The sequence below is a fragment of the Pecten maximus genome, chromosome 13, assembly GCF_902652985.1.
Source record: "Pecten maximus chromosome 13, xPecMax1.1, whole genome shotgun sequence".
In the NCBI taxonomy this organism is placed as follows: Eukaryota; Metazoa; Mollusca; class Bivalvia; order Pectinida; family Pectinidae; genus Pecten; species Pecten maximus.
This window is the reverse complement of record NC_047027.1, coordinates 33,673,845-33,686,496: the sequence shown is the minus strand read 5'-3', so window position 1 is coordinate 33,686,496 and position 12,652 is coordinate 33,673,845. Positions and strand designations below refer to the sequence as shown.

The following is a 12,652-nucleotide window of genomic DNA, read 5'->3' as shown; positions in this document are numbered from 1 at the left end:
AGATCTCTTTCTGAGAAATAGCGATAACAAACTTCAATTGTCAAAATCCAAGATGGCTGCCTGTCGGCCATGTTGTTTTCTAACTGGTCCAAAAATGGAATATGCTTAACTTGGGACCAAGGCCAACCTAAAAATAAAATTTGAGGAAGATCCCTTCAGTACTTTCTGAGAAATCGTGATAACAAACTTCAATTGTCAAAATCCAAGATGGCTGCCTATCGGCCATGTTGTTGATGGATCAGTCCCAAAATGCAATATGCATAACTAGGGCCCAAAGGGAGTCTGCATATGAAATTTGAGACAGATCCCTTCTGTACTTTCTGAGAAATAGCGGTAACAAGAATTGTTAACGGACGGACGGACCACGGACCACGGACGAAAGGCGATTTGAATAGCCCACCATCTGATGATGGTGGGCTAATAAAAGATGAAAAGTAATTGTAGGTATGTATGTATGTATGTATGCAACAGATTGGAATGAACATTACAGCATTGCAACATCCTGGTACTTAAAAGATAACAAATATAATATGCAAAGATGTAAATTTGTGGTGATAAAGGTAATGGAGGTGACTCTATGGTGATATAGATAAGAGAGGTTATTCAATGGTGCTAAAGGTAAGGGGAGGTAACTCAATGGTGGTAGATGGAAGATGAAATACAGGAAAATGCTGCCTAGTGCACTGTATCAATATGCCTTCAGTGATATATGCAAAAGGAGATAACTCTTTTAGCGACTTTGATGATGTAGGTAAGGGAGATAACTCTTTTAGCGACTTTGATGATGTAGGTAAGGGAGATAACTCTTTTAGCGACTTCGATGATGTAGGTAAGGGAGATAACTCTTTTAGCGACTTCGATGATGTAGGTAAGGGAGATAACTCTTTTAGCGACTTCGATGATGTAGGTAAGGGAGATAACTCTTTTAGCGACTTCGATGATGTAGGTAAGGGAGATAACTCTTTTAGCGACTTTGATGATGTAGGTAAGGGAGATAACTCTTTTAGCGACTTTGATGATGTAGGTAAGGGAGATAACTCTTTTAGCGACTTTGATGATGTAGGTAAGGGAGATAACTCTTTTATCGACTTTGATGATGTAGGTAAGAGAGATAACTCTTTTAGCGACTTCGATGATGTAGGTAAGGGAGATAACTCTTTTATCGACTTTGATGATGTAGGTAAGGCAGATAACTCTTTTAGCGACTTTGATGATGTAGGTAAGGGAGATAACTCTTTTAGCGACTTTGATGATGTAGGTAAGGGAGATAACTCTTTTAGTGACTTTGATGATGTAGGTAAGAGAGAGAGAGAACTCTAAACGACGATGATGATGTAGGTAAGGGAGATAACTCTACAGTGTTATGCATTACTGTTACAAGATATGAAATCATACTTGCAGACAAAAACCTGTTACAACAACCAGTAATCTCCCTTTGTAATAAAGAAATGTGTACAACATGTGAAGAATATGTCTCATACCTCATAAGATTTTAGTGTGGCAGTTGGATACCAGAAATGACCAGAACCAAGAGAGTACAAGACTATAATTGAGTGTGTATCTTAGCATGCACAATTCACCATCCAGTGTTGAGTACCAATACCGACTGACAATCGAGGAAAGGTGGGAAACAACAATGCCAGTGCAGGTGATATCAGATTTGTGCTTGATAGAATATGTCAAAATGACTGATAAATGAGGAATGATTTACAAGTGTAATCAAGTGTAACCATGCGAGTCCTGAAATTAAACCCTATGTCTATACCACATGTCTGTAATGTCTTCATGCTTACTGGTACTCAAACTCAAGACAGGGACACTGCCAAGACATAAATGTCTAGTACACCAATATTGATTTTCCTATTTATTTTCTTTCAAATAATGTTATAATGACTTATCACTACATGTACATTCTAATATGGCTAACTTTACAATCTAAAGTGAAAAAAATGAAATTCTTCATCACACTACAAAGACCTTATATGTATTACTGTATTAATACAGCTAGCACCTACGGTTATACTCAGTTATACTACCTACAATATTATCTGGTGACTGGTGGTGTTAAGATGATGGGCCACTGGTGACTGGAAGGTGGGGACCACTGGATTAGTGGTGACTGGATAGTGGGGACCACTGTATTAGTGGTGACTGGAAGGTGGGGACCACTGGGTGAGTGGGGACTGTATGATGGGAACCACTGGATTAGTGGTGACTGTATGATGGGACATCTGGATTAGTGCGGACTGGATGGTGGGTACATCTGGATTAGTGGTGACTGGAAGGTGGGGACCACTGGGTTAGTGGTGACTGGAAGGTGGGGACCACTGGATTAGTGGTGACTGAAAGGTGGGGACCACTGGGTTAGTGGTGACTGAAGGGTGGGGACCACTGGATTAGTGGTGACTGGATAAGTGGTGACTGTATGATGGGGACCACTGGATTAGTGGTGACTGGATAGTGGGGACCACTGGATTAGTGGTGACTGGATAGTGGGGACCACTGGATTAGTGGTGACTGGATGATGGGACCACTGGATTAGTGGGGACTGGATAGTGGGGACCACTGGATTAGTGGTGACTGGATTAGTGGTGACTGGATGGTGGGGACCACTGGATTAGTGGTGACTGTATGGTGGGGACCACTGGGTTAGTGGTGACTGTATGATGGGAACCACTGGATTAGTGGTGACTGTATGATGGGACATCTGGATTAGTGGGGACTGGATGGTGGGTACATCTGGATTAGTGGTGACTGGAAGGTGGGGACCACTGGGTTAGTGGTGACTGGAAGGTGGGGACCACTGGATTAGTGGTGACTGGAAGGTGGGGACCACTGGGTTAGTGGTGACTGAAGGGTGGGGACCACTGGATTAGTGGTGACTGGATTAGTGGTGACTGTATGATGGGGACCACTGGATTAGTGGTGACTGGATAGTGGGGACCACTGGATTAGTGGTGACTGGATGATGGGACCACTGGATTAGTGGTGACTGGATTAGTGGTGACTGGATGGTGGGGACCACTGGATTAGTGGTGACTGTATGGTGGGGACCACTGGATTAGTGGTGACTGGATAGTGGGGACCACTGGATTAGTGGTGACTGAAGGGTGGGGACCACTGGATTAGTGGTGACTGGATTAGTGGTGACTGTATGATGGGGACCACTGGATTAGTGGTGACTGGATAGTGGGGACCACTGGATTAGTGGTGACTGGATAGTGGGGACCACTGGATTAGTGGTGACTGGATGATGGGACCACTGGATTAGTGGTGACTGGATTAGTGGTGACTGGATGGTGGGGACCACTGGATTAGTGGTGACTGTATGGTGGGGACCACTGGATTAGTGGTGACTGGATAGTGGGGACCACTGGATTAGTGGTGACTGGATGATGGGACCACTGGGTTAGTGGTGACTGTATGGTGGAGACCACTGGATTAGTGGTGACTGTATGGTGGGGACCACTGGATTAGTGGTGACTGTATGGTGGGGACCACTGGATTAGTGGTGACTGTATGATGGGGACCACTGGATTAGTGGTGACTGTATGGTGGGGACCACTGGGTTAGTGGTGACTGGATAGTGGGGACCACTGGGTTAGTGGTGACTGGAGGGTGGGGACCACTGTATTAGTGGTGACTGGATAGTGGGGACCACTGTATTAATGGTGACTGGATTAGTGGTGACTGGATGGTGGGGACCACTGGATTAGTGGTGACTGGATTAGTGGTGACTGGATAGTGGAGACCACTGGATTAGTGGGGACTGGATAGTGGGGACCACTGGGTTAGTGGTGACTGTATTAGTAGTGACTGGATAGTGGGGACCACTGGGTTAGTGGTGACTGTATTAGTGGTGACTGGATAGTGGGGACCACTGGGTTAGTGGTGACTGGAAGGTGGGGACCACTGGATTAGTGGTGACTGGAAGGTGGGGGCCACTGGGTTAGTGGTGACTGAAGGGTGGGGACCACTGGATTAGTGGTGACTGGATTAGTGGTGACTGGATGGTGGGGACACTGGATTATTGGTGACTGGATAGTGGGGACACTGGATTATTGGTGACTGGATAGTGGGGACACTGGATTATTGGTGACTGGATAGTGGGGACACTGGATTATTGGTGACTGGATAGTGGGGACACTGGATTATTGGTGACTGGATAGTGGTGACTGGATGGTGGGGACCACTGGATTAGTGGTGACTGTATGGTGGGGACCACTGGATTAGTGGTGACTGGATAGTGGGGACCACTGGATTAGTGGTGACTGGATGATGGGACCACTGGGTTCGTGGTGACTGTATGGTGGAGACCACTGGATTAGTGGTGACTGTATGGTGGGGACCACTGGATTAGTGGTGACTGTATGGTGGGGACCACTGGATTAGTGGTGACTGTATGATGGGGACCACTGGATTAGTGGTGACTGTATGGTGGGGACCACTGGGTTAGTGGTGACTGGATAGTGGGGACCACTGGGTTAGTGGTGACTGGAGGGTGGGGACCACTGTATTAGTGGTGACTGGATAGTGGGGACCACTGTATTAATGGTGACTGGATTAGTGGTGACTGGATGGTGGGGACCACTGGATTAGTGGTGACTGGATTAGTGGTGACTGGATAGTGGGGACCACTGGATTAGTGGGGACTGGATAGTGGGGACCACTGGGTTAGTGGTGACTGTATTAGTGGTGACTGGATAGTGGGGACCACTGGGTTAGTGGTGACTGTATTAGTGGTGACTGGATAGTGGGGACCACTGGGTTAGTGGTGACTGGATAGTGAGGACCACTGGATTAGTGGTGACTGGAGGGTGGGGACCACTGGGTTAGTGGTGACTAGATAGTGGGGACCACTGGATTAGTGGTGACTGGATAGTGGGGCCACTGGGTTAGTGTTGACTAAATAGTTGGAACACAGACTAGTGGCAGTTTTATTTATTGGACATGACCATAACATTTACAATGATATGATAGGATATGATATGGTTTTCTATATTTTAAGACATAGTGTATCAGTATTGTTTAAAATTGAGAGAAAATAATGTAAAATTCATTAAAATGTTAATGATCATATTGATATACTGTTACAAAATGTACAGGTCACTTCTACACTCAATAAAATAAAATAAAAAATAATCCTAAAGGATATAACTTCTACGCAATATGTTATAGATTTAATAGATTAATATACATGTATTGAATATAAATATATATGCATGTATGTATCTGTTATAAACTTGGGAAATCTATAGTAGTTACAGTGCCCAGAGGTATCCAAAGGTTGTTAAGTAATTATGTAGATATATTAAGGCATTAAGTATTAAATATACCCATTTACAGCTTTATCTTTTACTTTCCAGATGAAAGAAGCATATTCAAATATATTAAGAGATTAAAAGGGTTTTTGCTTGATTTTTTACATATTTACTACGTTTTTTTCCTGATGTAATGGTCATGAAGAAAAAATACATAAATTCTTACTTCAATTTTTTTTTTTGTTATTTGGAAATGAATTAAATCATCAAAAACAGAAATCTTAATAAAGACTTCATGATAATTATCCTAATGTCTAAACAGCTTTTTACAATTTGATATCAATATGTAATGATTATGTTGACTTTAGTACTATAATAACAGTATTATTGATACTTTGTGTATATTTGTTGGAGTGCTATATATAGAACATTTATCTTTGTACTATATATATATATCACCATCTATAAATAGATTACCTATATACTCTGTAACTAGCTTAAACTAACAAGCTTACCTAGAGCCTCCAGGACTGGAACATAAAACAACACAAATCAGAACCTCAGACACTCCCTCCGATAACCAATCCATGCACAGGAAATACAACAAATGACCAAAACCAGTTATGTTTTCAGATAGAAGTTCGTAGGTGTTAAAAGATCATGGGCTTTATTTCTGCGTAGGGTGTGATAGCGGATAACTATGATGAAAGTATGTGATGCAACTTTCTGCGATGAAAAGATGTGATGCACTTTTTTTTGCGATGAAAAGATGTGATGTACATTTTAGAAGTAAAGGATCAGATGTTATGCACTTTTGCGATGAAAAGAAATTATGTACTTTATGGTGATAAAAATTTCTACAACAATTTTCATTATAACATGAAAAGGGTGATGATTCCAAAGTAGCAACAAGTTTGAATGAAACCAATTATTTTTTTCATATTAATGAAAAGTAATGACACCATTAACTTAATTGTATCTCAATACAAGTACTACAGGAGAAGAAATCAGTGCCTGAATGATGAATTTTATTTAACCCTTTCAACCCTAAGAAACTTCAGTGGACTCTGCCATTCTTTTATAATTTGAAGTCCAATATGATCACTAGGGGTGAAAGAGTTAAGTGAAACAGCAGACAACAATGCTGACCGACAATTACGGAGTCAAAGATGCAACAAGACCTAACAAGAGATCTGGAGAAAGACCATAATGTGATATATCAATCCCATCTGTAAACTGATGTTAAAGGAAGTTCTACAAGAACAAGACAGCTGTGTAGTCATGAGGACTGACAAAAAACCGTGTGAAATATAACAACACAACTTAAACAGATAACTTGGGAATTTGATTTCCAGGAAAAGATGTAACGTACCTTTCAGCAGCTGAAGCAGCAACCTCAGCACGTTTCTTTCTGTCGTCCGGGGTCGGTCGATCAAGAGGACTAATATTACCCCCGGGGGAGTCACCCCTCGCCGTGGACAGGGCGGACATGGTAGGGTCAAAGTCTTGTAACTGTCAAATATTTCAAGGATAAAAAGTCATCACTGATAATCAAATGTAGGTTGATAATTTAAGTTATTCTACATCTTTCAAAAGACTCTTTCCTCTGTGAAATTATTGAACAGGCAATAGAAATGTTTGATAGTTTACGAGACATAATTTTATGAGCCGTGTTTACACTCACCTTCTCCAGCGAGCCCCGAACTGGGTCCAAATTCTCTGTTCCAAGGTTCATAATCCTTTCTGATAAATTATTATCAATCCCAAAGTCCTGGAAAAAGTGCAACAACATTATGGAAAACTTGTTCATATCTAACATTTCAAAATGTTTTTAAATGCCATTTAGAAGTTTTAATAAAAACAAATAAATGAATGGGGATGAACAGGGGTAAACATGTTAAAGAGTAAAAGTGTGACCTTTGACCCTTTAACCTTCACCGATGACCAATGAAATCTAATCTACCTCATGTAATGACACTATGGTGCAAAATATATTTCAGACAGTGGAACGAGCCGGAATATGAGCAGAGGATCTTACATGTCTGATTTAACACAAGGTTTGTTAATCGAGCATTGAACAGTCAGGGAGGCCCGTCGCATCCCATCCAGAGCTATTAAAGTGTCTTGCCAAAGGAGAAAACCACAACCAAACACACTGGCAGGTTTCTCAGCTTCCAGAGAAATACAAGCCGACAAGGGGAAGCATTTGGTTTGGTTTGTTTTTGTTTAATGTCCTATTAACAGCCAGGGTCATTTAAGGACGTACCAGGTTTTGGAGGTGGAGGAAAGCCGGAGTACCCGGAGAAAAACCACCCTGCTACTGTCAGTACCTGGTATCTGCCACGCGTAGGTTTCCAACTCGCAACCCAGAGGTGGAGGGCTAGTGATAAAGTGTTGGGTCACCTTAACCACTCGGCCACCGCGGCCCCTAAGGGGAGGAATTGAACCACGCACCTCAAATCAACACTTAAGGTTATGTGGACGGCGCTCTAACTGGCTGATCTATCACGGCCCCCGATTAAGCACAAATAAATGGAATATAGAGGTTATACCATAACCTCTACACCATGATTCAGTACTTACGATATCCTTGCCGTAATCCTCACTGTCGCTGTCAGATTCCTTATGGCCCAACTTATCACTGTCCGAGTCCTGTCAAAACAACATTTCTTTTTTTAAACTTAATTTTACTCATCTAAAAATATTAGCACTTATTCATACAATTTTTTTTTTGGAACGATAAATGAACAATTTCTTATGACTTAAAATCACCTGCTTATCAATTCTCTTCTGAAATTATTTTGTGAGTCGATTCAGTGCCCATCAGAAAGAAAGAGAAACTGACTGACTTACCTCGTACCCTAGGCCAGCCACGTCGTGAATCTCCAGTTCTACGCTGTGTCGTACAGGTCTTTCATGGTCAATCTACAAAAGTATGATTTCACAGAGATCAAGTAATGAAGATTAAACACCACTTGTCAGGGGAATCTCAACTCCATGGGGAAAATGTTTAAGTCTTACTCGAGGATTACAACAACTCCATGGGGAAAATGTTTAAGTCTTACTCGAGGATTACTGAGTGTTTGGCAGCTTTTTTATCTTGGCCCGAGGGTTGAGATTCCCCTGTCTCAATTCCATGGGGGGGTGAATGATTATTTTTCTCTTACCCTGTTTACCCGCTTATGTATCTAATATTGATGTTAATCAATGCAAGGAAATGTTGATGTGACATGATTGAATTTTCGATGTGACATCATTGTATTGTTGCTGTGACATCATGGTATTGTTGACGTGACATCATGGTATTGTTGACGTGACGAAATGCAACTGTTGAGAACGTGAGAAGATCATGTGTAGCTTGTCTTTTCCCTAGGGTGAGATAAGAAAACCTCACCCCGGTAAAACTGCGGATATCCCTGTCCAGGGTAAGAGAAAATAGAATCGCACACCAGTATAATTGTGGATATCTTTGTCCAGGGTAAGAGAAGAAAATGGTCATCCTCAAACTCCTCGTACTCAGTGTACACTACTCACATCGTCATCCTCAAACTCCTCGTACTCATTGTACAATACTCACCTCGTCATCCTCAAACTCCTCATACTCAGTGCACACTACTCACCTCGTCATCCTCAAACTCCTCGTACTCAGTGTACACTACTCACCTCGTCATCCTCATACTCAGTGTACACTACTCACCTCGTCATCCTCAAACTCCTCGTACTCAGTGTACACTACTCACCTCGTCATCCTCAAACTCCTCATACTCCATGTACAATACTCACCTCGTCATCCTCAAACTCCTCGTACTCAGTGTACACTACTCACCTCGTCATCCTCAAACTCCTCGTACTCAGTGTACACTACTCACCTCGTCATCCTCAAACTCCTCGTACTCAGTGTACACTACTCACCTCGTCATCCTCAAACTCCTCATACTCAGTGTACACTACTCACCTCGTCATCCTCAAACTCCTCATACTCAGTGTACACTACTCACCTCGTCATCCTCAAACTCCTCATACTCAGTGTACACTACTCACCTCGTCATCCTCAAACTCCTCATACTCCATGTACACTACTCACCTCGTCATCCTCAAACTCCTCATACTCAGTGTACACTACTCACCTCGTCATCCTCAAACTCCTCATACTCAGTGTACACTACTCACCTCGTCATCCTCAAACTCAGTGTACACTACTCACCTCGTCATCCTCAAACTCCTCATACTCAGTGTACACTACTCACCTCGTCATCCTCAAACTCCTCATACTCAGTGTACAATACTCACCTCGTCATCCTCAAACTCCTCGTACTCAGTGTACACTACTCACCTCGTCATCCTCAAACTCCTCATACTCCATGTACAATACTCACCTCGTCATCCTCAAACTCCTCGTACTCAGTGTACACTACTCACCTCGTCATCCTCAAACTCCTCGTACTCAGTGTACACTACTCACCTCGTCATCCTCAAACTCCTCATACTCCATGTACACTACTCACCTCGTCATCCTCATACTCAGTGTACACTACTCACCTCGTCATCCTCAAACTCCTCATACTCAGTGTACACTACTCACCTCGTCATCCTCAAACTCCTCGTACTCAGTGTACACTACTCACCTCGTCATCCTCAAACTCCTCATACTCCATGTACACTACTCACCTCGTCATCCTCAAACTCCTCGTACTCAGTGTACACTACTCACCTCGTCATCCTCATACTCAGTGTACACTACTCACCTCGTCATCCTCAAACTCCTCGTACTCAGTGTACACTACTCACCTCGTCATCCTCAAACTCCTCGTACTCAGTGTACACTACTCACCTCGTCATCCTCAAACTCCTCGTACTCAGTGTACACTACTCACCTCGTCATCCTCAAACTCCTCGTACTCCATGTACACTACACACCTCGTCATCCTCGAACTCCTCGTACTCAGTGTACACTACTCACCTCGTCATCCTCAAACTCCTCATACTCCATGTACACTACTCACCTCGTCATCCTCAAACTCCTCGTACTCAGTGTACACTACTCAACTCGTCATCCTCAAACTCCTCATACTCAGTGTACACTACTCACCTCGTCATCCTCAAACTCCTCATACTACATGTACACTACTCACCTCGTCATCCTCAAACTCCTCGTACTCAGTGTACACTACTCACCTCGTCATTCTCAAACTCCTCATACTCCATGTACACTACTCAACTCATCCTCAAACTCCTCATACTCAGTGTACACTACTCACCTCGTTATCCTCAAACTCCTCATACTCCATGTACACTACTCACCTCGTCATCCTCAAACTCCTCGTACTCAGTGTACACTACTCACCTCGTCATCCTCAAACTCCTCGTACTCAGTGTACACTACTCACCTCGTCATCCTCAAACTCCTCGTACTCAGTGTACACTACTCACCTCGTCATCCTCTAACTCCTCATACTCAGTGTACACTACTCACCTCGTCATCCTCAAACTCCTCGTACTCAGTGTACACTACTCACCTCGTCATCCTCAAACTCCTCATACTCCATGTACACTACTCACCTCGTCATCCTCAAACTCCTCGTACTCAGTGTACACTACTCACCTCGTCATCCTCTAACTCCTCGTACTCAGTGTACACTACTCACCTCGTCATCCTCAAACTCCTCATACTCAGTGTACACTACTCACCTCGTCATCCTCAAACTCCTCGTACTCAGTGTACACTACTCACCTCGTCATCCTCAAACTCCTCGTACTCAGTGTACACTACTCACCTCGTCATCCTCAAACTCCTCGTACTCAGTGTACACTACTCACCTCGTCATCCTCAAACTCCTCGTACTCAGTGTACACTACTCACCTCGTCATCCTCAAACTCCTCGTACTCAGTGTACACTACTCACCTCGTCATCCTCAAACTCCTCGTACTCAGTGTACACTACTCACCTCGTCATCCTCAAACTCCTCGTACTCAGTGTACACTACTCACCTCGTCATCCTCAAACTCCTCGTACTCAGTGTACACTACTCACCTCGTCATCCTCAAACTCCTCATACTCAGTGTACACTACTCACCTCGTCATCCTCAAACTCCTCATACTCAGTGTACACTACTCACCTCGTCATCCTCAAACTCCTCATACTCAGTGTACACTACTCACCTCGTCATCCTCAAACTCCTCATACTCCATGTACACTACTCACCTCGTCATCCTCAAACTCCTCATACTCAGTGTACACTTCTCACCTCGTCATCCTCAAACTCCTCGTACTCAGTGTACACTACTCACCTCGTCATCCTCAAACTCCTCGTACTCAGTGTACACTACTCACCTCGTCATCCTCAAACTCCTCATACTCAGTGTACACTACTCACCTCGTCATCCTCAAACTCCTCGTACTCAGTGCACACTACTCACCTCGTCATCCTCAAACTCCTCGTACTCAGTGTACACTACTCACCTCGTCATCCTCAAACTCCTCATACTCCATGTACACTACTCACCTCGTCATCCTCAAACTCCTCGTACTCAGTGTACACTACTCACCTCGTCATCCTCAAACTCCTCGTACTCCATGTACACTACTCACCTCGTCATCCTCAAACTCCTCGTACTCAGTGTCACTACTCACATCGTCATCCTCAAACTCCTCGTACTCAGTGTACACTACTCACCTCGTCATCCTCAAACTCCTCGTACTCAGTGTACACTACTCACCTCGTCATCCTCAAACTCCTCGTACTCAGTGTACACTACTCACCTCGTCATCCTCAAACTCCTCATACTCAGTGTACACTACTCACCTCGTCATCCTCAAACTCCTCGTACTCAGTGTACACTACTCACCTCGTCATCCTCAAACTCCTCGTACTCAGTGTACACTACTCACCTCGTCATCCTCAAACTCCTCGTACTCAGTGTACACTACTCACCTCGTCATCCTCAAACTCCTCGTACTCAGTGTACACTACTCACCTCGTCATCCTCAAACTCCTCGTACTCAGTGTACACTACTCACCTCATCATCCTCAAACTCCTCATACTCAGTGTACACTACTCACCTCGTCATCCTCAAACTCCTCATACGCAGTGTACACTTCTCACCTCGTCATCCTCAAACTCCTCGTACTCAGTGTACACTACTCACCTCGTCATCCTCAAACTCCTCGTACTCAGTGTACACTACTCACCTCGTCATCCTCAAACTCCTCATACTCAGTGTACACTTCTCACCTCGTCATCCTCAAACTCCTCGTACTCAGTGTACACTACTCACCTCGTCATCCTCAAACTCCTCATACTCCATGTACACTACTCACCTCGTCATCCTCAAACTCCTCATACTCCATGTACACTACTCACCTCGTCATCCTCAAACTCCTCGTACTC

General features: G+C 43.7%; 1 protein-coding gene across 1 annotated transcript in view; it reads right to left on the bottom strand.

Moving 5' to 3' along the window:
• The window catches only part of LOC117340888 (centrosomal protein of 164 kDa-like), a 62,511-nt gene that overhangs the window by 37,083 nt on the left and 12,776 nt on the right, over positions 1 to 12,652 (bottom strand). Inside the window, 5 exon segments of the mRNA XM_033902669.1 lie at positions 5,777 to 5,791; positions 6,634 to 6,773; positions 6,946 to 7,032; positions 7,845 to 7,913; positions 8,115 to 8,186. Coding sequence (XP_033758560.1) covers positions 5,777 to 5,791; positions 6,634 to 6,773; positions 6,946 to 7,032; positions 7,845 to 7,913; positions 8,115 to 8,186 — 383 coding nt within the window.